At 32.2% G+C, this 25,069-nt stretch overlaps 2 protein-coding genes and 1 long non-coding RNA gene across 7 annotated transcripts in view; 2 read left to right on the forward strand and 1 right to left on the reverse strand.

Annotated features, from left to right (window-relative positions):
• On the forward strand, positions 1 to 13,731 carry Ero1L (endoplasmic reticulum oxidoreductin-1-like protein). 3 transcript variants are annotated; one of them, XM_088194994.1, is made up of 10 exons: positions 1 to 238; positions 6,330 to 6,468; positions 6,545 to 6,685; positions 6,747 to 6,872; positions 7,961 to 8,100; positions 11,092 to 11,231; positions 11,496 to 11,754; positions 12,220 to 12,367; positions 12,442 to 12,590; positions 12,660 to 13,731. In XM_088194994.1, exons 3-10 carry the CDS (start codon positions 6,581 to 6,583, stop codon positions 12,709 to 12,711), a joined length of 1,119 nt encoding a protein of 372 aa, XP_088051120.1. In that variant the 5' UTR covers positions 1 to 238; positions 6,330 to 6,468; positions 6,545 to 6,580; the 3' UTR covers positions 12,712 to 13,731. The 3 variants fall into 3 exon arrangements, 2 of the variants coding, with proteins under 2 accessions (XP_088051120.1, XP_088051119.1); XM_088194993.1 differs by having other exon boundaries at positions 6,330 to 6,464; XR_015811051.1 differs by lacking the exon at positions 12,660 to 13,731 and having other exon boundaries at positions 6,330 to 6,464; positions 11,313 to 11,754; positions 12,442 to 12,537.
• LOC148231234 (uncharacterized) overlaps positions 13,222 to 25,069 on the reverse strand; it is an 18,697-nt gene continuing 6,849 nt past the window's right edge. For 2 of the 3 annotated variants that reach the window (XM_088194990.1, XM_088194991.1), the window contains exons 2-8: positions 19,078 to 19,227; positions 17,705 to 17,781; positions 17,350 to 17,416; positions 15,484 to 16,673; positions 14,170 to 14,284; positions 13,983 to 14,104; positions 13,222 to 13,914 (exon numbers count right to left, since the gene is read on the reverse strand). In XM_088194990.1, coding sequence (XP_088051116.1) covers positions 13,847 to 13,914; positions 13,983 to 14,104; positions 14,170 to 14,284; positions 15,484 to 16,673; positions 17,350 to 17,416; positions 17,705 to 17,765 — 1,623 coding nt within the window. In that variant the 5' untranslated portion in view covers positions 17,766 to 17,781; positions 19,078 to 19,227 and the 3' untranslated portion in view covers positions 13,222 to 13,846. Of the gene's footprint in view, positions 13,915 to 13,982; positions 14,105 to 14,169; positions 14,285 to 15,097; positions 16,674 to 17,349; positions 17,417 to 17,704; positions 17,782 to 19,077; positions 19,228 to 25,069 lie in introns of all 3 variants that reach the window. The other variant, XR_015811050.1, reaches the window with a different exon arrangement.
• LOC148231235 (uncharacterized) overlaps positions 23,586 to 25,069 on the forward strand; it is a 5,965-nt gene continuing 4,481 nt past the window's right edge. Inside the window, exon 1 of the long non-coding RNA XR_015811052.1 lies at positions 23,586 to 24,853. This is a non-coding gene — a long non-coding RNA (uncharacterized LOC148231235). The remainder of the gene's footprint in view (positions 24,854 to 25,069) is intronic.

Raw genomic sequence — 25,069 nt, forward strand, 5'->3', positions numbered from 1 at the left:
AGTTTGTAATTGGGCGTTGCGCTGTTGGGGTGTCTCTTAGTGTGTGTTTTTTACACGATACGCCTGTCATTAGATTTGCCATGATATTCGGCGTTTGAGCGTTTGATTTCGCAAACGTGAATGCGACATGGCGCGAACATCTTTCGCTCTATTTTCGTTCGCGTTCACCGGCTTGTTGTGTTCGAGCGGCGGATACTTCGGCACCGAGCTGAAAGACAGCGAACCCTGTTTTTGTCAGGTGAGCCATCTTTTTTCAGACCACCGCTTTTTTGGCCATCGAACGAAAAAATCGTTCCATGTTTATTTTTCATTTTTAAAATGGCCGCAATAATCGTTTTCATATATATTATATTTAATTTTTTTATACTGATTTCATGACATATGCACAATCAAACGTCATAATTCATAAAATATTACACAAACGTTAAACAATGACAGATAACCATAATAAAAAACTGTATACACATTCAACATTGTTCTTGCGCCGTTCAACCAATATATGAACAATTTATTATTGCCGTTTCAACCGACAAATATTGATATACAATATGTATAATAGACGAAAATCTGCATCGACTTGTTTTTAACAAGTTCATTAAGCCATAGGATTTGTTTTCATTTATCCAACAGGTTGTTGAAAAATATTTTTTTGCTATCAATTATTTATCGCTTATGTCCATACAAAGTTCAAAATCGTTATATCTAAGAGAAATAATCAGTAAAAAAAGAACTGTAATGAAATATATATAATAATACTTCTTATTAAAATCTTTGGAAAGAATGAGTGTGAGAATGTTGCCAAAAATAATAATAATAAATTGTGAATTATTTTCAATCTGTAGTAATTTCTCTTCCTAAAATAAATTTCGGATACTGCCTTTAAGCAAAAGTTTTCAAAAAGACCGTTTTTATTGCCTTTGCAGCAATATGTTGAAATATATATAAAAAAGTATATGAAAAATGGATGTCATTTAATGAAATACTATAATTTTATTGAAATCTAAATATTAAAAAAAAAATGACCACCAACTGACGTACTGATTCTAAACCAGAAATTCTCGGGTTATCCCTCAAAGAAAATAAAAAAAAAAACAGTCTTAAATCTATCCTAAAAATATTTTTTTAAATATGTCATTTCAGTGAAATCATATCGGAATACATTTTCACCAGTAGATTTATATTTTAAAATATAATAACAAAAATATTATATAATAATAATGTTCCGAAATGCGAAAAACATCTCGAATATTGCTTTTCCTTGATAAATTTAACATGTATCTGGTAACGGCACAGCATATAAACCATACTTTGACGCCCATTTTTATTGTTTTCATAGGCATATACTGTTTCAGTGTATTTATCACCATAGTTTTATCTATGGAAAAGTGTCTACTTGATTTGAATACGTCGTAGTGTTGAACCTAATTTTTAAAGCCGGTCAAAATAATCTGAACTACCTCTTGATCTCGTTTTAGTATTGTCATTCAAGTGAAAGTACCTTAATATTTTTAAAAAACGCTACAGACTCATTATTTCTGTAATACGCTTTACACAAAAACTTGTATTTTTAGACCAACACAGTCTCAAACTGTAACAATCCATAATGATTGAAATACCTATTAAAAAGCTTGAAATCATTTAATTCCTCCACAGATAAATTTAACTGATCAACTTTTTGGCTTGCATATAAATTGCTTTCGTTCACAATCAGAATAAATATTTCTGTAAAATAAAATACTAAATATTTTAATGGCGATGAATAATCGCCCTTTGTATACATACCGGTAAATTGTGTGAAAACTGCTTTTTCTTACTAACATTTCTTTTAGACCTTGCAAGAAATAGTTAATTTGCTTCCTGCTCTCTGTTATCCTCGTTTTACAAATTAATTTCAACGGGAAAGGAATTACGGGATGTATCGAAATCACTTTCAGCATTTGATTCTCCTTTGAATCTATGGCTTGTTCATAAGTTATACCATCAATTAAATTCAGCAAAATGTTTTTGTCCATATTTTCTATCGCTTTAAAAGTAAATAAAAGTCGCAAAAAAATTGTTTTTTAAAATAAATTTTAATAAAATATATGTTACTATTTTACATTTACTTTCTAGTCACTCGAGTTGAATCTTTTCCAAAAAGCTTCAAGTTTTACCAATACTCAGTGCCAAGGACGTCATTTGGGGTGGGGGCATTTCCCTTCCCCTTGAATTTGGCCAGAAAAATTCATGTCATGTGATTAAATTCTATGAATCCTAATGAAATAGAAATATTAGAAAAACTTAAATGACATCCCTAATTCAAAACCAGAAATTTTCAGGTAGGTTATAACTCAAAGAATATTTTAGAAATTTAATATTTTTTAAAATATTAAATTTCAGTAAAATCCTATCAGAATACCAGTGGCGTACGGTGGGTGTTAATATTGGGTGTGCTATAAAAAATTAAAAAAAAACGTACATTTTTTCATTTTTATTAGCCGAGGTTTTGGCCTGCCTAAACTGCCTTACAGCTTTTCCCCATATATAAATAAATAAATAAACATCAAACCTAATCTAAAATAATATTATATAAAAATATCAAATTTCCAATAAACATAAAATTATAATTATTTATGTATAAAATCTAATCTTCTTTCTTTAATCATAAATTTTTCTATCACGCTGTCATAAAAAGTGCTCTTCTTTTTAATATCCATAAGGATCCCTTTTTCTATTGAAATCAATCTAAGGTCAAATAGCCTTTCTTGGCCTTGGGTACTTCGATAACAATTATTAATTCGTTTCAGAGCAGAAAATGAACGTTCTGCTGAAGCAGTACTGCTTGGAAGAGTTAATATTAGTTTGCCTAATTTATCTATTTCCTGAAAACCTGACTCAAGATTATTTGTGTTCATAAATTGTACAAGCTCAAGAACAGATTTCTCTGCAAATTTAGGTAAATGATAAAGAACAGCCAGCTCATTTTTTAAACTTATATAATCAAATAATGTTCCATAGAGTTGTTGCAGTTTGGTAAGTAATTCATTTGGAAATTTTCCTTTATATTGCTCATATTTTTCTTTCTCCAGAAGGTGAAAATATTCCAATTTTTTCAATTTGCTTACATTTATTATCAACTATTGTATTAAATAGTTGGCTAAACGCGTGCTTTTCTTCAACAAGCAAATCATTACCCAGTCTTGGATAATTTTCTTCCGTTACATAAGAATCCCATAATGTTTCATAATTATTTTCCTGTTCATGTCTGAGTTGTTGCAAAATTTCGGTAACTTTCTTACAGCAATATAATATGTCAAAAGATTTGGATTGTAAAATGTTGTATAACACATCAGATTTTCCAAAAAGGTTTGAAAATATGTGGAGAAGTTTTCTTGTTTCAAAATCTTCCAAAAAGCTAAGAAAACCTCGTGCTTTTATTACAGTGTCGGGGTCCCATAGTTCACAATTTTTCACGACGTCTCGAAAAAAGTCCGTAAATTCATTTCTGTATTTTTTGCACTGTGTTACTTAACCGTGATGTGTAATTCCATCTTGTAGGTGTAACAGAAGGAAGTCTTCTACCTACAAACTCTTGTAAAGCATTTACTCGTTTGGAAGATTTCGAAAAGAATGCAGACAATCCATTTAAAGTTTGAAAGAATGATTTGCACACTTTTATATTGGAAAGACCTTGTTGTAATGTTAAATTCAACATATGAGCATAGCAGTGTGTAAAAATGGCCAATGGATAAACTTCTAAGTCTGTCCAACTAATTTTTCTTGAATTTGAAATTCTTCAATTATATTTACAACGTGGCAAAATAAGCCATCGTCTGTTTTATCAGAGCTAACGTCTGTAAAGCCAATAAACCGCTCGTAAACTTTACCTTCATAAACAAAACGCAAAACTGTCGAGAGCTGTGAGTTCGTCATTATATCTGAAGTTTCGTCAAGAATAATAGCGACAAAATTTGCTGAATTTACTTCTTTCTTAATATGATCTTTAATAACATCACCAATTGATTCAATTATGTCATTCTGTATGGATGGGAAAGTACCACGAAACACCATTGCAGTATTTAAATGAGTATCCAAAACAGAATCGTATTCTCGAAGTGCATTTAAAAATTCAAGGTAATTTCCTTTGTTTAGTGAATTACAGGACTCATCGTGGCCTCGAAAAGGTTGTTCTTGTTTTCCTAGATATACTACTGCGTCAATCATTCGTTTTAATATTTCTCTATTTTTATGAACTTGTTCATTATGTTGACTTATATTAGCTTTACGTTGAGCGTCAATCATGACTTCAATTCGTTGTTTTCCAAACATTTTGAGAGAAAAAAATGATTGAACGTGTGACTGCGCTCTTTTGTGTTTTTTCAGTGCCGTTATCAGATGACTAAGGTCAGCAAATCCACTTTTACTCCACACGCTTCTTTCTTTGGAAAACAATATACATGGCCAACAGAACAATCTAGATCGAAGTTCGCAGCCTGTTAACCACTCAGTTCGTTCATATGATGAAAATGAAAAATGTCTTGTATATTCACATTTATTGTCTTTATGCTTCATAAATAAATTGTGAAGAGGTGGACGTGGTTTGGCAATTTTGATTATCTTCAATTTAATTTCATAACTTCTTTTTGAAAATGGATTATTCAAAATATCTTCAACAGTATTCTTCATCATTATTGGGGTAAATAAAAAAATATAATCTAGAATAGAAAATTAAATATTGATCATATGTAAATAAGATAATAAACTATTTTGAGTGACCGGTTATTGTGATATAATGTAATAAAAAAGCAGCAACGGACGCAAGAGTTTTTGAAGTACGCGCACCAAATTCGAGACCAATTTTACTACTGAGCGCTGCCAGCCGACAGATCGACTTCAGCTGTTAAATCTCGGAACAATTTACTTTAGTCAGCCGCCGCACTCAAGGTCGGCGCGCCACATGTGTAATACATAGCGTGTCGGTCGCGCGGAAACTTTCAGAGCGAATGACAAATACCAATGCATACTATACACTGCATATTAAAATTTTATAATTTTGCATACTACTGTATGCAAAATGATGTCGCTTTACGCCCTAAATTTTCTAAATTTCTAAATTTATATTTTAGATGGTTTTGCGGGTGTGCGCCGCACACCTAGCACACCCTGAATATACGCCCCTGCAGAATACGTTTTCACTGGTAGATGTATACATTTACCAGTGAAAATAAGATTTATCTAATGGTACTAGTAAAATTATACGATTTCAACTTGTCATTATGTAGTAATATATACATTTACATACTTACCATTATTTATTTGCATGTGATCTGTAAATGTTACAGTAAAAATGTAATTTTCAGAGAAGTTATATTTTCACCAGTGAAGTCTAAATACATTTTCACCAGTAGATATAAATTTATACTAGCGAAAATATAATTTAACTGATATGAAACTCAATTTGACAGTTGCAACTCTCATTAGGTCAAGTTCAAAATACAAACTGAGCTAACTCATTTCTCATGGGATGTTTGATGTTTGCACTTTGATATTACATAATGTTTTAAAAATATGCTAACTATATTACTGCAGAATTCTGATGTGAGAGTATTGGTTAAAGTTAATTCAAACCGAATTTTGGTCAATAGGAGTGTGCAAAAACAATTATCGTTTCCCAGAAGTCAAAAATTCACGTCAAAAGCAATAAAATCCGTCGCAGTGGGAATGCTCGGTAACGAGCGATCTCACTGCGACGCCGACGTCACAATTTTATTCCTTTTGACGTGGATTTTTAACTTCTGAGAAGGGATAATTGTTTTTTGTGCTCTCCTATTGGTCAACATTCGGTTTAAATGTACTTAATTCAAGTCTTAATATTATTATGTGCAGCTTTTTCACTGCAACGACACGATTTTATTTTTGACCCCTTTAATTTGGCCAGAAAAATGCATGTAATTTAATGAAATAGAAATATTAAAAAAACGACCACTGACTGGCCAAATTAAAGGGTTAAACTCTCTCCATAAGCTTCAAGAGATGTCTTTGCATCAAATAAGCACTGTTGTATATTGATATTGTAATTATTGTACAGTCACCCATAAATGGAACTATGCTCTTACTATAGGATACATCAGAGGTGGAGCTAAACAATAATGTGATTAATCCTAAATTGTCTTGCTCTCCCAATCGTCCAAGCTTTATCGAAGGACCAGTGTAAAATATGTCACTTGACTAATCATTTTTGCAATCACTTACAATGCTGCTATATGCATTTGAAAGAGCACTCGAAATTTAGCCTAATAGATTTCACCAGCCTAAGACACTAATGTGTTTCATTTTAATGTTTGTTTCAGTTGAAAGGAAACCTGGACGACTGCAGTTGCAACGTGGATACAGTCGATTTTTACAACAATGTAAAAGTGTTTCCCCGTCTACAGAGTCTGCTCAATAAAAATTATTTTAGATATTACAAAGTCAATTTGAAAACGGTAGGTAAGATATTTAATTCGCTTGAATGCTTGATTATATGAGGAATTTAAAACGAATATGCTTTATATTATTATACAAGGAATGTCCCTTTTGGGTCGACGACAGTCGCTGCGCAATGAAATACTGCAGCGTTGAACCGTGCCACCAGGACGACTTACCGCCTGGTATTAGGAGTAATTTAAACAATTTACAAATAGATGAAACTAATCCAGCCGATAAGGTATAATCAGTGTGCATCTATTACCCGTTAATTTACATGTCTATATTTATTCTTTGTATAGTATTCAGAATATGCTCAATCCGACTGTGATTCGGATCATAACGAAGAGCTCAGTTATATCAACACCACCATTAGCGCGGACACTTATCAAGATTTCGCTAAATGGTCTGCTTACGACGATGCACAGGTATAAAACTGTTTTAGTTTTTTTTGTTTTAAATTCTTCAATTTAGATCACAAAATATTTTTGAGAAATTATGAAACAAGGCAAAAATATATAATATTTTTGAATCAATGATCAATAGAGTTACAGACATGTATATTGTTTTGCTTGCTTTGATAACTGCAGTTACCAAACGTTTTTTAACCTTTTAAACGCCACAAACTATTAGTATGGCCGTGCACTATAGGCTAGAAAATTTTTGGTAAAAAAATCTATTGAATTTTTTTTTTTTAATATTATGACGACGTATAAAATAAATATATAAGGTGTCATTTAAAAAAAAAACACTATTTTTTCCCTTCCGAGCCAAAGTTGAACATTACAAAATATAACAATAAAATAATAGGGTTATCACGTAGCTATTATAAAAAAAAATAATAATAAAATTTCGTAAAAAATATTTACATATTTTCTAATATATATATGTATTTATAAAAAAATAGGTATAAGAAAATTTAAAGCAGACGAATAAAAAAAATATATAATGTCAGGGTTGTCACATTAGTTTTAGAAAAATAAAATACAATAAAATATAAAAAAAAATTTAAAAAACATTATTATAGTACATTAAATACAGACATATAAAAACATTAATCCAGGGTTGTCACATAGCTTATAAAAAATAAAATTAAAACAATACGTAAAAAATATATTTAAAAACACTGTGAAATATAAAATAACGTCAAATACACGCTAAGCGGAAGTTACAATTGCTTTTGATTATTCTTGTTAATAATAGAAAAAAATATTTGCAATTTATTGTGCTCAATTTTTTTTTTTTAAGAGATGTCAATATGTGTTAAAACATTTTACATCACATAAAACACTTGATATTAGCTAGTGAAATGAGTATAAGGTGAAGCGCGTTAATGTGCTCGTTTTGTATGGCTAGCCTCATATGCCCAGACATAGAGTGCGTTAACATGCTTAAGGCGTAGAAAGGGTTAACGACGGTAGCTTGCTTTTATTTAATAGAAGCGTAAATACGCAGGAATTTACAGACTGACTGATAATTATAAATAGTGTGTTTGATAATCTATTTTTATTTCAAGGACAATTTCTGCGTGATGTCAGAGGGTCACGGAGAACAGGAATACGTCGATCTTTTGCTGAATCCTGAAAGATATACAGGATATAAGGGTGTTTCAGCTCAAAGGATATGGAAGAGCATCTACATGGAGAATTGTTTCAGGTAATTCTTATGTAATGTTTATTATACAAAACTGATGGGCGAAATGTGAACAGGTGCTCTATGATCGAAAGATATCAACACTGGCGATTTGCCACGTTTCTAATTTCTTGAAATTTCTGCTTTCACTGTAGAAACGTATAAATTGTAGTCAATTCTTTGTATGATCACTTGAAATCGGAATTGTTTTTTTTATGTGTAATTAACAGGCGGTATTTACACGCCTTTGCTTGTAGTCAATTTATTATGCCTAATATTTGCATAATAAAGACAGAGACGTCATTTTAGCTTTTTCCAGGGGAGGGACGAAAGTTGGCCAGTCAGTAATTAATTTTTTAATATTTCGACTTCATTAAATGACAAGCATTTTCCTGGCTACATTCACACTAAGGTTTAGGGCACCAGAATTTTTCAGTAATGTTGAGTTCAGTCCCTTGCTCCAGATGAACAGATAAGAGAACTTTTATTTTATTTATTGGTGAAAATCTTGTGTAAAAGTGTGACTTTTTTGTTCTATTTTTATTAAATAATTTTAATTCAAAGTTATTTTATTTTCAAACTTGCTATTTGAAATTCTAAAATTGCATAAGCTACATGAAAATTTTGGCGAAATTAAAATATATATATAAATGTGCATTTTTATGTTACAATTTATTATTAAATAAGATAGAAATAGAGATTTAAATCCAAAGATGGGCAATTAAAAATTTTGTAGTTGAAAAGTGGACGATAAGCAAATTAAGTTTGAGAATCTATTTATATATTTATTTATTCATTCATTATGGACAAAACTTGGCGGCATTCTGGTAACACTGACGAGGTGGATAGCGGCACTTTCTTTTGGTGGACCTTGACGGGTAAACAACAGCCGGTGGTGCCTCGTCTACCGTTTACTCGCATATATTTCATAATGCAACACGTAACTAAATTTAAATAAATAATACTGCAGCGGCTCAATCTGTGTGAAATTGTCACCCGTCCGGCAATGCTTAATCCAATACAGATTTTCATCGTGTTTTTGCCAAATTTTTTGAGAATATTTCGTGTTTATTTTATTCCAAGGTGTAAAGTGGTCACGATACATTAAAGTTCTAGATTGTGTCTTTACTATTCAACATGTATTTCTTCTAGCTTAATATTCACTAAGGGTCCCTAAAGTACTTAATTCGGCCCTCGGCTTTCCTGTTTAGAATCCACATCAAAAGCAATAAAATCCTGTCTCAGCTATATAGCGTTCATATTAAAACTATTTATAACAATATTACAACTTACAATTAGTAAGAATCAAATTAAGCATATCTAAACCGAATTTATAAACCACAAAAAAGCATTTATCCGTACCCACTGCAATTTTATTGCTTTTGATGTGAATTTTTGACTTCTGAGAAGTGACAATATTAAGAGTTATAATAAGTGAGAATTGAATGAAGCACATCCAAACTAAATTTTGACCAATAGGAGAGTGCAAAAAACAATTATCCCTTCTCAGAAGTCAAAAATCCACATCAAAAGCAATAAAAACGCGCCATCACAGTGGGAACGCTCGTTACCGAGCGTTCCCACTGCGATAATTGTTTTTGCGCACTCCTATTGACCATAATTCAGTTTGAATACACTTTGACCAATACTCGCATATCAGAATTCTGTCATAATATAGCTAGCATATTTTTAAAACATTGTGTAATATCCAAGTGCAGACATCAAACATCCCATGGGAAATTAGTGGACTTAGCTTGTATTTTGGACCTGATCCAATGAAAGTTCTAAAACTATAATTGGTCTTAGAACTTTCATTGGGTTAGGTTTGGGTTTGAACAGCAAATGAACGTTTCGAAAATTGTTGTCAAATTGAGTCTCATAGATATTTTAGAGCAGCATATAATTTCACTAGTTAAATTATATTTTCGCTTGTAGAAATATGAATCTACTAAGGAAAATTTATTTAGACTTCACTAGTGAAAATATCACTGATGAAAATATATATCTACCAGATAGATTCGTGACTGTTTTTTTATTAGATGTTATTTGAAGGGTAATATGAGAATTTCTAGTTAAGAATCAGGGACGTGATTTCAGTTTTTTCCCGGGGGGGGGGGGTGAGGGCAAAAGTAGGTCATTCAATGGTCGTTTTTTAAGTATTTCAGACTTGCATTTTTCTGGTCAAATTCAAGAGGGGGCAAATGCCGTCCCTGAAATAAGTATATTTTGCCACGTTTGTGTCATAATCTCAGCATATACGCTGTAAAGATGGCAACGCTCGGGAGAAATACTAATGAAACTCCATAAAATATGTAGTACTACAGGGGGGTGGGTCCCGCTCTTCCGGCCGTCAAAAGCTGGGTACCCACCCATAGGGTTGGACTGGTAGGGTCCAAGTACTGGTAATGGCAGTGGCACACGCAACGGATGCTAAAGTAGTTATAATGTGTAAAGAAGGCAACTATAATAAAGATTTATAAATTAAAGATATCTTCGCTTTTCTTCTATAAGGCTTTATACGTGAAAATTAATAATGCTATTACTCAACGTTCATTCTTACTATGCTAAAATGTGGCTATTTACTTTGGAGAAATATATAATGCAATAGAGAAACAGAAGAGAAATTTATCCTTGTTATATATATATATATATAAAGCAGCAAATGTGACTGCAATATTATTGGATAATTTCAATGGATAAAAATAGACGAAGCTATATGTTTATTATATCAATTCTGTAAGTGTTTTTTTTTTCATAATAAAATATTGTTATTGAATGTCAAAAAAACATTTATATAAATGATTACTTTAGAAAAAAAATGTGGTAAATCATATCTTTTATCATCCAAATTTAATAAAATGGTTTACATATTTTTTGTTTGAATGATTAACTTCTAATATAAAATAACAAACCATTAATAATATTTGTACGCCCCTTTTTCGCATATCGGTTTAACATAGTGATTGTATTATCTCTCTTGATATTTAACAAATGTATTTAATTATTTGCTTACAGACCAAAGATGAGCATTTTTCCATACATCGATAGCAATGATGTAAACAACATGTGCTTGGAGAAACGAGTGTTTTACAGAGTGATCTCCGGCCTTCACACTAGTATCAATATTCATCTGTGTTCGAAATTCTTATTATCAGGTACTCATTAATTTCAAAGAATCAGACGCATGATTTATTGCACACAATTAACCTCAATATTAATCGCGCGTTTTATTACAGTACTTTACCTGTCATTGGTTTATCGCATATTTCTTGCCGCATTTAAATCAGGAACTAATTATCTAAAGCTGAGGAAATAAAAATATTTAAACCGTTATTTACACACATGTTTGATTCTGATTTTTTGCAGCAGTCACGCTTTTAATATCACGTATAGCTTCTATTCTCGTTTATTTGTTTCAGAGAAGAATGGGTTTAGTTTTTCCTCAAATACTCCAATATGGGGTCCAAATCTGGAGGAGTTCCAAAGGAGGTTCGATCCGTCGCAAACGAACGGCGAAGGTCCAACCTGGTTGAAGAACTTGTATTTTATATATTTGCTGGAACTGAAGGCGCTGGCCAAAGCAGGTCCTTATTTGGAAAAGTTGGAGTATTTTACGGGTAACGACGCAGATGACGCCGAGATTAGAATGGCCGTCAAGGATTTGCTCAATGTTGTATAGTGAGTGCTATTTTATAAAATTATAAATTATCAATTAGTTTTAAGCAAACAAAGCATAAAACAAAAGCATCTGTATCTGAGAAGCAAAAATCTTGTGTATGGAGTAGTAGATATAACAATATTATTTTAACGTATCATCAATTTAGTTTTTTTTTTAAATACTATTTTATAAAGCGGTTTACAGTAGGCCCCCCAATAACACGGTAAATCTTTGAATGCGTGTAGTTGGGGGGATTAGAAAATACTCATACAATTTTTTGCAATACGTACGTACGAATCAGACGCGTGTGGTGAGATATCCTCCCTTTGGCTCGCTCACACATAAAGTAACGGACTCCCAAATAGCATGTGTTATTGGGGGGTCTATTGTATATGATATATTACATTTTATTTTAAATATACATATGATCTTGCATTGATTTATAATTTTTCATAATTTTAACAAGTTACTTATTATATTTCCAGTTCATTCCCGGATCATTTTAACGAGAGTGTCATGTTTTCCGGCGATCAAGCTAAACTGAAACAAGAATTCAAACAGCACTTTCGCAATATTTCCAGAATAATGGATTGCGTCGGATGCGACAAATGTAAACTCTGGGGAAAACTACAGGTATTATTTATTACACATAGGTATTTCATCAAACTACTCGATGTATAGCTTTAAATAAAATACAATTAATTTAGGTTCAAGGATTAGGCACTGCTCTTAAAATATTGTTCTCGGGCAGATTTGACAAAGTCGATCCAACAATTGGTAAATTACCACTGAAACATAAGAAAGGATTCCAATTAGAAAGAAATGAAGTTGTGGCTTTGTTCAGTGCATTTGGAAGGTAAGTTTCATATTTTTAAACAACCGATAATGTTAAAAATTCATGTTGCTAATCAATTTCGTATTTTAGATTGTCAACGAGTATACGCGAACTGGAAGAGTTCCGCAAGTTGTTGCGGTAACGCAAGAGCATCCTCTTCTGAGCATTTTGCATATGATTGAAACCATTCGAAATATGCCACGAAGGGAACGATCTAGATTAGGCTCTCATGACCCGTATGCTGCATACTATAGCATGCACAAACTACTAAAATTTATATATAAAACATCAATATATACGCATGTTGTCACATTTTAAAATTTTATTATGCTTATGATGATTTACTACTTTGTGTTATATTATTTATGAAATTAGATTTAACGTGTTAATTATATTTTAAGTATAATTTTTGTGTGTGAATTTCGGTAGCTCTCTTCGTGCATGCTGTGATGTTACTGAAAGTTAGATTTGCGAGGCAGATACATACTTAATTCGCTTTAACTTATTTATGTCGATGCACAATAGTTTTAATATTTATTATATATAGGAGCCTCCCAGTTATTGTCAATTTATTCTTTACATTTCAATTAATAGTCAATTATTTCATTGCTGTGATATATTTTCATGATGCTATTATAAAAAAATAACAGTGTTATCAAAAATCATTTATTTTGTAAACAAAAATATTGTACAAAATATACATTTTAATTTTGAATAATAGAACGTTAACTATTAATTTATGAAAAGTAACACACATTCATTAATCAATCGTTAATGTACCGATTGATCAAATTTGTATTGTGTATATATAGAAAAAAATCATTGTCACGAATTATATAATTTAAATTATGGAAAAAACGACTTTTTACTTTGTTCCCGAACGCTTCGTCAAAAATCAACTCAAACTTACAAATTAACAATAGGAAAATATACAATATATTTATTTTATATGTGTATATGAATATCACAGATTAACACTAGAAACTTATTATTTAAAACAAAAAATTAATGTTGTCACAAATTTGACTATAAAATACTATGATGATAAATTCGTCTATACTACCTCTATCATGACCAAATATCGTATAGACAAATTCACCTCAATAATATATATCCTTTAACTCGGCAAAAAATCGAGTATCGATTACAAAAAAAAATATTTCACAGCAGTTATTTAGATTCAGAACACATAAATAATAAAGATTCACTACAGTTATTTCATTGCCAAAATACAGGTCACTATCTTTGTACGAGTGGGTTTTGTATTGCACAAGCGATCACACATCACTGGTTAGAGATCCATCCCATGCCGCCTCGCGATTCTGAGCAGCTAAACGTTTCTTTTCTGCAACGAACGATACGGCATTAAATTCACAATTTTAAAATGTGATCTATTAATAACACAATAGATACCTCTCGCTAATGAAATCTTCTGCTTTTCTTGAAGCCGCTCTTCGGCGTGCGTCGGCAGTCTTACTCCCAAAGCTCCCGATACCAATCGTCTCGCTAAAGCCGTACATGTCTCTGGTCTCGCTCTATAGATAAAAAGATTGATATATATTCGACGAATATATACCAATATTATAATCGTAATAAATACCTGTAAGGTCGTAGAAACTCTGCGGATTTCTTAGCTTTAGTACGAGACTCTAGGGTAGCTTCGTGCAATGGTCGAGTCTTAACCAAAGGATGGTTGTAAGCCAACACTTGGGCAGCTGTAACAAGGTACACAGGTTATTTATAATCTAATATTAATATGCAAATTGGGCTGGAAAAAAGGGGGTCAATGCAAATAATATATTGCAATTTTATCAATGTCAACCAGCATTTCTAAAATAATAATAAATAAATGCTTATATAATTAATTATGTATGCTAATAACATATTGCATATTTGCGATGTTGAAATAGGTTTCTAGAACTTTGAGAAGAATAAAAGTTATGTATGTGACATAGAATTTTATTCTACTAATTAATTGCAGTGTGGATCGGAACAAATATATTATTTTTTTTCAATATCTCGCTATTTGTAGGATGATTTTTAAAAACTAATGAATCAAAAAGTACCTTGTAACATTAGATCCACTGAGTTATAAACGATGATTGCAGTAGTCAACGAAGAAAATATTGCTCATGACAAAAAGTTCATGAGATTCTATTCGAAAAAACTGTTTAACGAAATAATAGAAAGAGCCATTGAGATCACCTGTGATTATTGTGACAAAATTTGTCGCAAGGACTTTCTAACTAGCTAACATCAAACTAATGTTTTTTTAAGTTTTTTCTCGTCGGCGTTTTACAAATGAATGTGTATCTGGACCCACTAACGGTTTAAAGACACTTGCAAAAAGGACCCAAACAAAGTCGAATAGTCAACGCCAAATACAAGGAAATGTGTTGGATATATCCGCCAGATACCAAACCTTCCATATTCTATAGAATACGTCATTGCCGAGCTTACTGATTTTCCAAGATTTTTATCGAACAATAAAAAATAGTCTGTTTACACTGAGAGTGACATAGACTTACCCTAATTCTCAAACGCAACCGTACTGAATTTACTTCTGCACTTCCATCAAGAATATACTTCTTCCGGAAATTTCCGACACTTTGATTCCGACTTGAAATAAACGAGAACTCAGCCAAACTCGCACTAAGCAGAGATGACCCCGAGATGACTTAGAAAAACAAGAAAAGCAGTTCAACCCGATCTTCTAGATGACTTAAAATTACTAACATTGGACAAGTCTTGCAAGTTTACTCAAAAGTAAGTAAATATGAAATATCTTATATTGATTCTATATACGTAAAATTTTAAAATTCGAAGCACATGTGAGTTGTTTTTATCAACACTTTGCCTCTTGTCTATGCTAATTTAAGTCGCAATTTCGTAAGTCAATATTGTGAATTCATACCGATTTCATTGCTGCTGAACACGGCGAGTGCGTGGTTATCGTCGACCCATTTGATCTCGAAGCCAGTATCCTTAAAATCGGAGAACACCGACAGAAGATCGTTGTTAGTGAACTCCGATGGAAAGTTATATACCTCCAAAACGTGCGCAAACGCCTGTGGGGCGTTCGATAAGTAGTTTTCATATGATCTTCTCGGTTTTTGCACTGTGACTTGCCCGACGGCCATTGTCAGCTCCTCCATCAGATCGGCTCCCAACCAATCTCCGTTCTCATCGAACAGATCTTCCCAATTCTCTTCTTCGGGATTAAACGACGACGCCGACTTTTGCGGCGAATCTTTGATCTTATCTTTTTTGATATCGACATTCTCAATCGACTGTTCCAGAGACGTATCTTTATTATCTTCGTCTGGACCGGTTATGACCAACACATCCGATACGAAGCTCTGTTTGATCAAACGCCTGTTGCTTCGATTGATCTCCTCCGAAGCTTTAATCAGCTCTTTATGCTCTTTATCCTCGTCTCTCTCGTCCTTCCAGTTTTTCTTATCCCCGTCGATCATGTCGTCGTATTCGCTCAACGGTTCCATAATCATGTCATTGTTGATCGAGTTATATTCGTTGATGTGATTTATCACATATTCCGTAGAATCAACGGAAGCGTTATCAAAATGCTCAATATCTGCAGCAAGAGTAGCAGCACCGTCAGCATCATTTTCAGAACACGCCGCGTCGTTGAACGTATCTTCTTCGATATTATTTTCTAATGGCAGCGGAGCGACACTCTCACAATTTGGCACTGATTGCTTAGGCACTTTAACGAACGGTTCGGTGACATCTGTCCGAATCGGTGAATCACTGAAGTCTAAATGAACGTTTCTCACTGGCAAATTGACCTCGTCGGGTAACGAATTGGTTACTCGCGCATGTGGCGGTTTGTACACATTGCAGAAACTTTTGTCAATTGCCCTTTTGGTTTTGGCGGATGTTGGGGTCTTCGGCGGCTTTACATCTTGAGGTGGGGGCGGCGACGGTGGAGAGCTGACTTCGTTTGCCGGCTGAGCTTCAGTGACGTCATGAGGGGGAGATTCAGGATTTATGGCGGGTAAAGGACCGTTAAGTTCGATCGACCGACGAGCTTTTGGAACATACACTGCTCTATCTGGTCTTCGAACTCTTGTTGGATTTTCTCTGAAAATAAAAAAGTATTAGAATAATATTTTTTTAAATAATTGAACATATTACAAAAAAAATATATTACTAGTTACATTATTCTAACAACAAGATTTTTGATAATGGTGAGTATCTATTAAAAATAATTAAATTTGAACTAATAAAATTGCATTTTTACATAATATTTCAGTGCTTTGAATTAAGAGTATAAGCCATAAAAATAATACTTTTTTAAAATTGAATCAAAAAACTTTTTGTACGGACCCACCCTTTCCTATGCAGCGGTATAAAAATATACAGCCGTCGTAAAACATTTAAAAATATTCGTACAATTTTATTTTTAACAAAAAAAGGATATAATTTTCTCGAAAAATTTGAGATGAGTATTCACAAATACAAATTTCCGAGTTAATTAGAATCACACTTACAATTTTTTAATCAATCACTAACAATATCACTTTTTGGAATCAACGAAGTAGTGGCTTCTCACAATTGAATTATAATATACGAGTTTTAAAAGATAATCCAGAATCCAGCTAAACACATTACACACGATGTTTTATATGAAACACACTAGATTCAATAGCACTGAATCCTTACACTAAACACTTTTTAAAACAAACTACAAGTAATATAGTTTTGAACATAAAATAAAATAAATTTATTAAGGAAGCAAGAGAGACATGTCTGTTACCTGTGAGGCTGCTGAGTCTGCTGCATTCGCACCTGAGGAGGACGGTACAAGCCTGAGCTCTCCCCACCTACAAAAGACAAACTTTCACTTAATTCTCTGACCGCCGAACCGTTGCCTACATAACACCACTTGTATTATACAACTCGGTTATCTGTTACACAATGAATCACAGCGTATTATTATATATTATATAATATACAATAAGTAACCACACCGCAGACTAGGAAGGAGTCAAATTTGGCTAGTTATGAATACGGTAAATGGAACACCAGTCGACCCACAAAACGCGCCATATGAATAATTCATCATGCATATATGTGTAACTTAGATGGAATTAATTGCAAAATTGACTCACCAGACTTGTGATGATGATTTCTGGGGGAGGAGTCATTTTTAGTACCTTTTTCGACGACCATTGTATCTTCGTTTTGTCTGTGTGCAAATAAAATTATTATATATAAAATATAAACATTATGAAATAATTAAATATTTCTAGCTTCAATCCACAGTATTAACATTACATTTTAGGAATAAATTAGGGATCACTACTGCGATTAAGGAAACTTCTTGCAGGTGACATACAGAATGGCTGATATTTTATGAAAAATTTATATAAAAGAAAAAAAAAATTTTAAGCCCTTTCTATAAATAATTTAACTCTTTGGTTGCCGAGTCTTTTCAAATTATTGTTTAAACATTGATGCATTACATAATATAACAAATATATGTTCATAAAAATGTTATTTACCTCTAAAGCAAATTCACTACAACCTGTCAAAAATATATCTGATTCTTTCATCAATGTTGATGTTAGATCTGGCAATTCTCGCCAATTTTGAATTCTGGCAACAAAGGGTTAATAGTTGGTTAATAACATTATTTACAATAGGCACAGAAGTTGTTGGAAAAAAATACCGATTTGTTTCAACACACATGGGTAGTATTTTTTATTTCTTGGCTTTAATGGTCTTTCATATTTATTTTTAGTCACTATCGTGCCAATTATAGTGATTTATATTTCCTTGTTTGTGGGGGAAAGTGAATTTTATATGATTGAAAATTAAGTGACTCTTTTTAGAAACCAAGTTCAATTTTAAGGTATTCTAATTAATATAACCATAAGTAACTCTTCTCTGCTTTCAGGTTTATTAATAACTTAAATGACACAACATACAATAGCTAGAGCTGTGACTCGGATGAAGATCGTTCTGATAATTTGTTGTAAGTCCTGCTCCTGATTACATATACATAATAGTTTGGACTACACTTTGATTATTCTCTGGCAATAAATGATACTTTCCTATATATAACTTTATGTCTTATAAATTTTTTCCATAATTTCGACAGTTAATTTTTGAATATATGGATGCACAAATAATGTATTTTTTAATACATTGGTTTTCACTACTTTGGCCATTATAAAATAAATATATTTTGTAAAAGTGTGATGAATCTTGCGGGCCGGAAAAATGTTCAAGGCGTGCCGCGGGTTGGCCACCCCTGGTCTAGAACTATAAATATGACGACGTACAAATTTTATTAACAGGTATTTTGGGCAGGTTAGATGCTAGCGAGCGAGCGTTGATCAGAACAGTCAATACCTGATGATGCAGATACATGGGGTGTTCACTTTTTTAAATACTATAATTTTGATTTTTGATTACAGTTACTATACTGGATTGAAACTCTTTCTTAAATAATAAATTCATACGAAATAAAGATAATCACTTGATAATCTGACGCCCATAACATACGACTGTTCTCCTATCCTCTCCCAATCCAATGGAAAAGGTGGCTATCCGCTCCTCGTTGAGACCCTCGGCAGTCCTGTGTATCAGAAAGCGCCTGTAGTTGCTGACTGGCGGGAATACCAGCACCCTGCGAAGCAGAAAAACAACGATTACGAAACCCACAAAGGCAAAGATGGCGCAACGATGCGAAAATAGCCATAACCTTTGTGCACTTTCACTCTTCATCATCGGCGGTACGAAAAGTAGGCAAAAGGGTGACCGCGCGCCTTTCGTTTTTGGAACGCTCATTATATAACTTACGACACACTTATCGATAACGCAATACTGTTCACTAAATTAAAAGGTTGCCACAAAATATCATTGCAAAAATGAGCGATGAAATTTATTTAAAAAAATAACGTTTTTACGCGAAAGTAATTCGAAACACTGATTGCATTAGTTTTCATCACTATTACTTTTTAAATTTGCGTGCAGTATTTCGTTTAAAATTAAAAATATACATAGTAATATTTAACATGAAAGTAATCAACATATGAAGATTATCTATTGGATATGAAGTTGGCGTCAAGTGACATATGCGTTTTTTTTAATTTCAGTCTATTTATAACAGACATTGTTAACCATTTCAACGCAAAGCTTATGATAATATAACGATCCGTATCGGATTGTTTTGTGCGAATTTGCATATAAATTAAATAATTAGAAATAAATTAACCGCGGTCGAATTATTGCACTGATTGAAATAAAATATTTGCGTCTTGAAACAACAAATACAAAAATGTAATAAAAATTTTAAAACGGTAAAGGGTGGGCCTTTTCGAAATTTTGTTTCGTTCAACGAACGAATTCTGCAAATTTCGGTCATAGTTAGCACGGCCGATAAACATTCTATTCACAAAAGTTTTTAGAATGCGTAAAATCATTTTTTTTTGTTTAGAAATAGCATCTCATTGTCTCGCATTTCGAAACAAAATAAAGGTGCATGGATTGGATTTTATAATCTTATAATCTTAAATAATTTTATATTTTATCAAGTAGCTGAGTAGCTAAACATGATTTAAATTTCTGACTAAATCAAGATTAATCATTTCATAATGTAATACTAAATTGTTAGTTTTCCTTCAACTTATTTTCTAATAACTATTATTTCAATCTTTTGTGTCATAAAAATTAAGAATTAAATTCATTGCGTCCCTATTACATTTGGGCAGTTTAGAATCTGAGTTTGTGAAACTTTGTTGAATGAAGCTAGATTTTGTAATTGCTCTAATCGATATATTATCAAACGGAAAAAATTGACAACATGTATTGATATGCATAGTTCGGGTACCCGGACCAGAAAAACTCTGATCCCTTTCCGTATTTGATCAATACTTCCAAGTCATTGACAATCGTAATATTTTATAGATGATAACTTCTGACATAATTTGGAACTGTACTTCGATGTCCTATTAATAAAATTGATTGAAAATTCATGTTTCTTCACCTCACTCATTTACATCACTGATCAGGACGTAACCCAGTATGTAAATAAAATGGACACAATTACATAATGACTCTTATCTGCATGCGATTCACGTGAAAAACATCACGCAGCAGCTTCTTTCTATTCGCTCAAGTTCGCACGAAGTTGTCATTGCCAACAATGTACACAACATTAAATAATTACTTAAAGCCGTTGCACTCATACGTATATGTTACCGTCGATGGAATAACATAAATTAGTTGCAATGGAAACATCTGATTCAATAAACGGATTGAATCTTTGTCTAAATTAAAAAAAATAGTTTTAGAGCTACTGACAGAAATTAACAGTAAGTATAAATTCTAACATACGCCACGAAAAGCCAACATTATATTGCATCTTCCAAATTTTTTTCACAAGCTTTTATTATAAATACACACTTTCCAACAAAATGAAAAAGGCCTTGTTTTATATTATAAGGTTTAGGTGATGTCATTGTAACAACGGTGCACTTTTTTGACGTAATAAAAAGATAGATGTAATTACAGACGTCGAAATAGACATCCGCGCTTTCTCGGCAAGGGGAAGCGATTGTAAATCGAGTTATGTCGTGGTCGCCGAGGGAAAAGCGGAATTGCAGAGCGCAGAAGGCGGAAAAATGGCGTGAACGTACTCACACGCGCAGAGAAAAAAGTAGGCGGACGGGTAACAAAAGAGATACATGCATAATATTTACTATGTGTGTAATACATAAGAGAACGGGGCTATTAAAACGGTTAAAACGCGAAATGCGCGAAAGGGAGTCAGTAATTTTCCGACCATCATACACATACATATATGGAAAATCGAAATTAATAATAATAATTTAGCCAGTTTGAGTTTTACTAGATTTTCAAAATATCATCTCAATCAGTACAATTTATCAGTTTTTGAAAAAATAATTTTAAAAATGTTAAAAAAAATAATTAAAAAAATGTTATAAAAAAATATTGTACTGCTCGGCCAAATTCTTCAGATGACTTTTTGAGTACTTAGGGCAAATATCTTGATTCGAATTGAGCCTAGAATATTATGTATTTGGAAAACATTGCAGCTAGCAAAAATTGACGACATCGATACAAAGAACAAATATAAGGTAAACCGCAAATATCAGCTTTAAATGAGTTTAAAATGCATTGATTCATCTCAAAACTAACGCGATAAGTTTAACCGTTTGAATGCCGTAAAGACGCTGGTGTCCACTTACGAACGGCGACATGAATGACGTAAAAAAATAGCAGATTGGGAATAAAATATTCATAAATTTCACATTGACTCAGGATTTTCGTTTCGTTTTAATTTTGGTAAACACGTCACGATATTATTTTTTATGTGCGATATTAATTTATTAAAAAATAAAAACGAAAATTGTGTGCTGTGCGTAAGGCTTCCAAACCAAGTAAGAACCGGAACCGGGGTCCCGGGTACCCGCGCGTTTTTAAAGGAACCGAGAACCGAGCAATGTTTAACGGGTACCCGGTTCTTTTCATTTCAATATTGTAATATTTAATTTTTTAAATTAAATATCTGTTGTCACTCACAATTCTCCGCCTTTTTTTCTATTTTGCAAAACTGATTTAGAGATTAAACTCTTCCGGACAATAATATTCGGTGCTTTCAAAAAGTCCGTTAAAATCAGCCGCATATTGAGTAGGTAGTGATATGCGGGGTATCGAAAAGATAAAATGAATTATTATTAAAATTCAAGATAATTCAAGATATATAATATTCGTAAATTTGAACTCCGAATCAGTATATAATAGTTGACAAAAAATACCCGGAACCGAACTAAGTACCCGGTTCCTTTATAAAAAAAAACGAGAACCGGTTAATGAATTTGGGCGGGTATTTGGATGCCCGCCAAAATGAAATGAAAAATATCTAGTACTGAAAACTTTCTTCTACCCCCTCCCCTTTACACTCATCAGAAATCATGTTTGTAGAGCAAGTACATATTTCATAATGAGAACCCTAGGACTACAGTTGCTAATATTATTCGAGAAAGGCACGAAAATTATTGACACTCTCACATACACGTGTTTTTGTATAGTTCGGTGACCCTACGCGTGGGTTTTACGAAATCTATTATAATAACTATATTGTCTGGAAAAATATTCGTCGCACGCACACTTTAATTTAAATTTAAAATAATTTGATTTATATAACAGGTAAGAAATTAAATGTTCAGAATTTAAATAAACTTTGGGTCAGAATAAAAATATCATGCGGTCAGAATAAAATTATAGGACAAACAGAATTAAAATATAGGACGATCAGGCGCATTAAAAAAATATTATAATACATAAATATAAATATGCAATAAATTATTTATTTTAGAAATATCATATAAAATATGTAACTCGGTCGCACCAAAACTGTGGGTCAGGTTAGGTGCAAGCGAGCGTTAGTCAGAAAATTGAATACTCCATGAATAACTCTCGGTGAATCTATTTAATTGTATGTAGGACGCGAAGGTATTCAGAGCGACGAACGAAGCGGGAATAACGACAGAGCTGCGGCAGTGGGAACTGCCGACATGCGAATGACAAACATCTGTCAAAATAGTTCTTACTATTTAATATAAATTCTGACCAGTGCAATTTAAATTCTAACCATCTAATATTGATTCTGGCTACTTAATTCGAGCAAAAAATACCACCAAATTATTTCGAGCATTCTATTGAAAACTGTTTTAACACATTGCATACCGGGCATTATTTCAAAAAATGCAGCTGTGCGGCGGAGCTTATATGCGAAAATTAGAACCTAAACTTATTTTTTTTAACCATCATAACGTTTTAACGTCAAATTAAAATACAGTTTTGTAATAATTGTGTTTTTATATTCACAATAAAAATATAATTCATGTTTAGAATCACCAAATATTCATATTATAAAAATAAAAACGTTACAGATTATGATAAAATACTTTTACTCGTTTTTAAAACAACAAATATTAAGCTTTGTGAATACTACAGTAATTTTTTTATTTTTAACACTTTACAGTCGATTTACGTGACGATATTCGCACGACCGTTCAACTTTGATACTGTTGACAGCGCAAAAAATTGATACATCATTACATGTTTTGATCCTAGTTTCTCAGGCATCATATCAATATCAGCGACCTACTCTAGAGAATAGGTCAAAGTAATAAAAAAGGGACTCGAATTTTATCTAGTCACAAAAGAGATAAAATTATATGGTAGGGCGGAAGCTACAATTTATAGGTATATTCCAGAGACATAATAAGACAAATTATAAGCAATGGCGACATTTTCTTCCAAATTTGTTTTTCTATGATGTCATTACTGACCAATAAAAGATCGACTAATCAAGTGATCGCTATGCGTGTAGATAATATTGGGGTTTTTAGTCTAGCATTGTACCGTTTTAGGTAAGCTTCGGATATTTGTTATTTTTACCCGTTACTTGAAAACATTTGTAGAATTTACTTGTTTTTTTACTAGATTTTTTGACTTCACGCTTTTTCGTAATATTATATTGTGTTAATGTTTTTTAAACAATTTCGTGATAATACATGATCTGTATTACAAAAATTATAGACTTTAAAAATTGAAATCGTTTGTTTTTGTGATTTTTACTGTGATCGTTATAAAATGGATGAAAAAGAATAAACATTGTTAACCCTTTTAGTGCCAAACGAAATTGGGTGGTGCATGCTAAGAAAGCCAAGCATATTTTTAACAAATATAGATGACTTTACAAATATATTTTTAAAAAAAAATCTGAAAATTCACATTTTTTTGGTGTGAACTAATATTTATTATAGGAACAAAATGAAGTCCAGTAACTACACAAAAAATATAGAAAAAAAAATATTTCATAATTTTACAAAAAAAAATACAAAATTAGAAACGTACATTCGCGTCCTAGCGGCATTCAAACGGTTAAAATAAACTTTTAAAGATCATCTTTCCCAATTTTCTAGCGAAGATGAAGAAGACATTAATGATCAGTGATTCTGAAGAAGTTTTTGGGACAATATCAAACAAAATTTTGAAGTTGCACGGTTGGTTTCCGTGCGTATATCACCGCGTATATTGACCGTCAAGTGTTAAAAAAATATTTAAATACATTTTTAATTTCTTGGTACGCTATTCACAGTTTTATAGTAACTGATTTTATTATTACGGATCTATAATATGTGGAATATATTCATAGAACAAAATCTGTAAGCACTGCCTTGAGACAATTTTTTTTATGCGAGGATTGAGCCTCTAGAACAGTGGTTCTTAACCTTTTCAAAGTCACGGTGCACTTTTGATCATGGGAAAAAGTGGCGGTGCACCAGAATTAAGAGGTCGAAAAAAATATGTGGACATAATTTTTATTACGTTTTTAAAAAAATAATAGTTACATACAAAATTACAATTTTTTTACATATTTTTTTTAAATTAAATTATATAAAAAAGTTTATAATTGAAAATAAATTTAGTTAGTT

The sequence above is a fragment of the Plectrocnemia conspersa genome, unplaced genomic scaffold (assembly GCF_051122295.1).
Source record: "Plectrocnemia conspersa isolate PC_06_02 unplaced genomic scaffold, ASM5112229v1 ptg000010l, whole genome shotgun sequence".
In the NCBI taxonomy this organism is placed as follows: domain Eukaryota; kingdom Metazoa; phylum Arthropoda; class Insecta; order Trichoptera; family Polycentropodidae; genus Plectrocnemia; species Plectrocnemia conspersa.

What these genes read in the sequence shown, in the direction of transcription:
- Ero1L (XM_088194993.1), top strand. Translation starts at nt 128, where the DNA reads ATGGCGCGAACATCTTTCGCTCTATTTTCGTTCGCGTTCACCGGCTTG. An exon ending in AACTCTGGGGAAAACTACAG is followed by an intron (nt 12,368 to 12,441) that starts GTATTATTTATT and finishes CAATTAATTTAG; the next exon opens with GTTCAAGGATTAGGCACTGC. An exon ending in TTGTTCAGTGCATTTGGAAG is followed by an intron (nt 12,591 to 12,659) that starts GTAAGTTTCATA and finishes TTCGTATTTTAG; the next exon opens with ATTGTCAACGAGTATACGCG.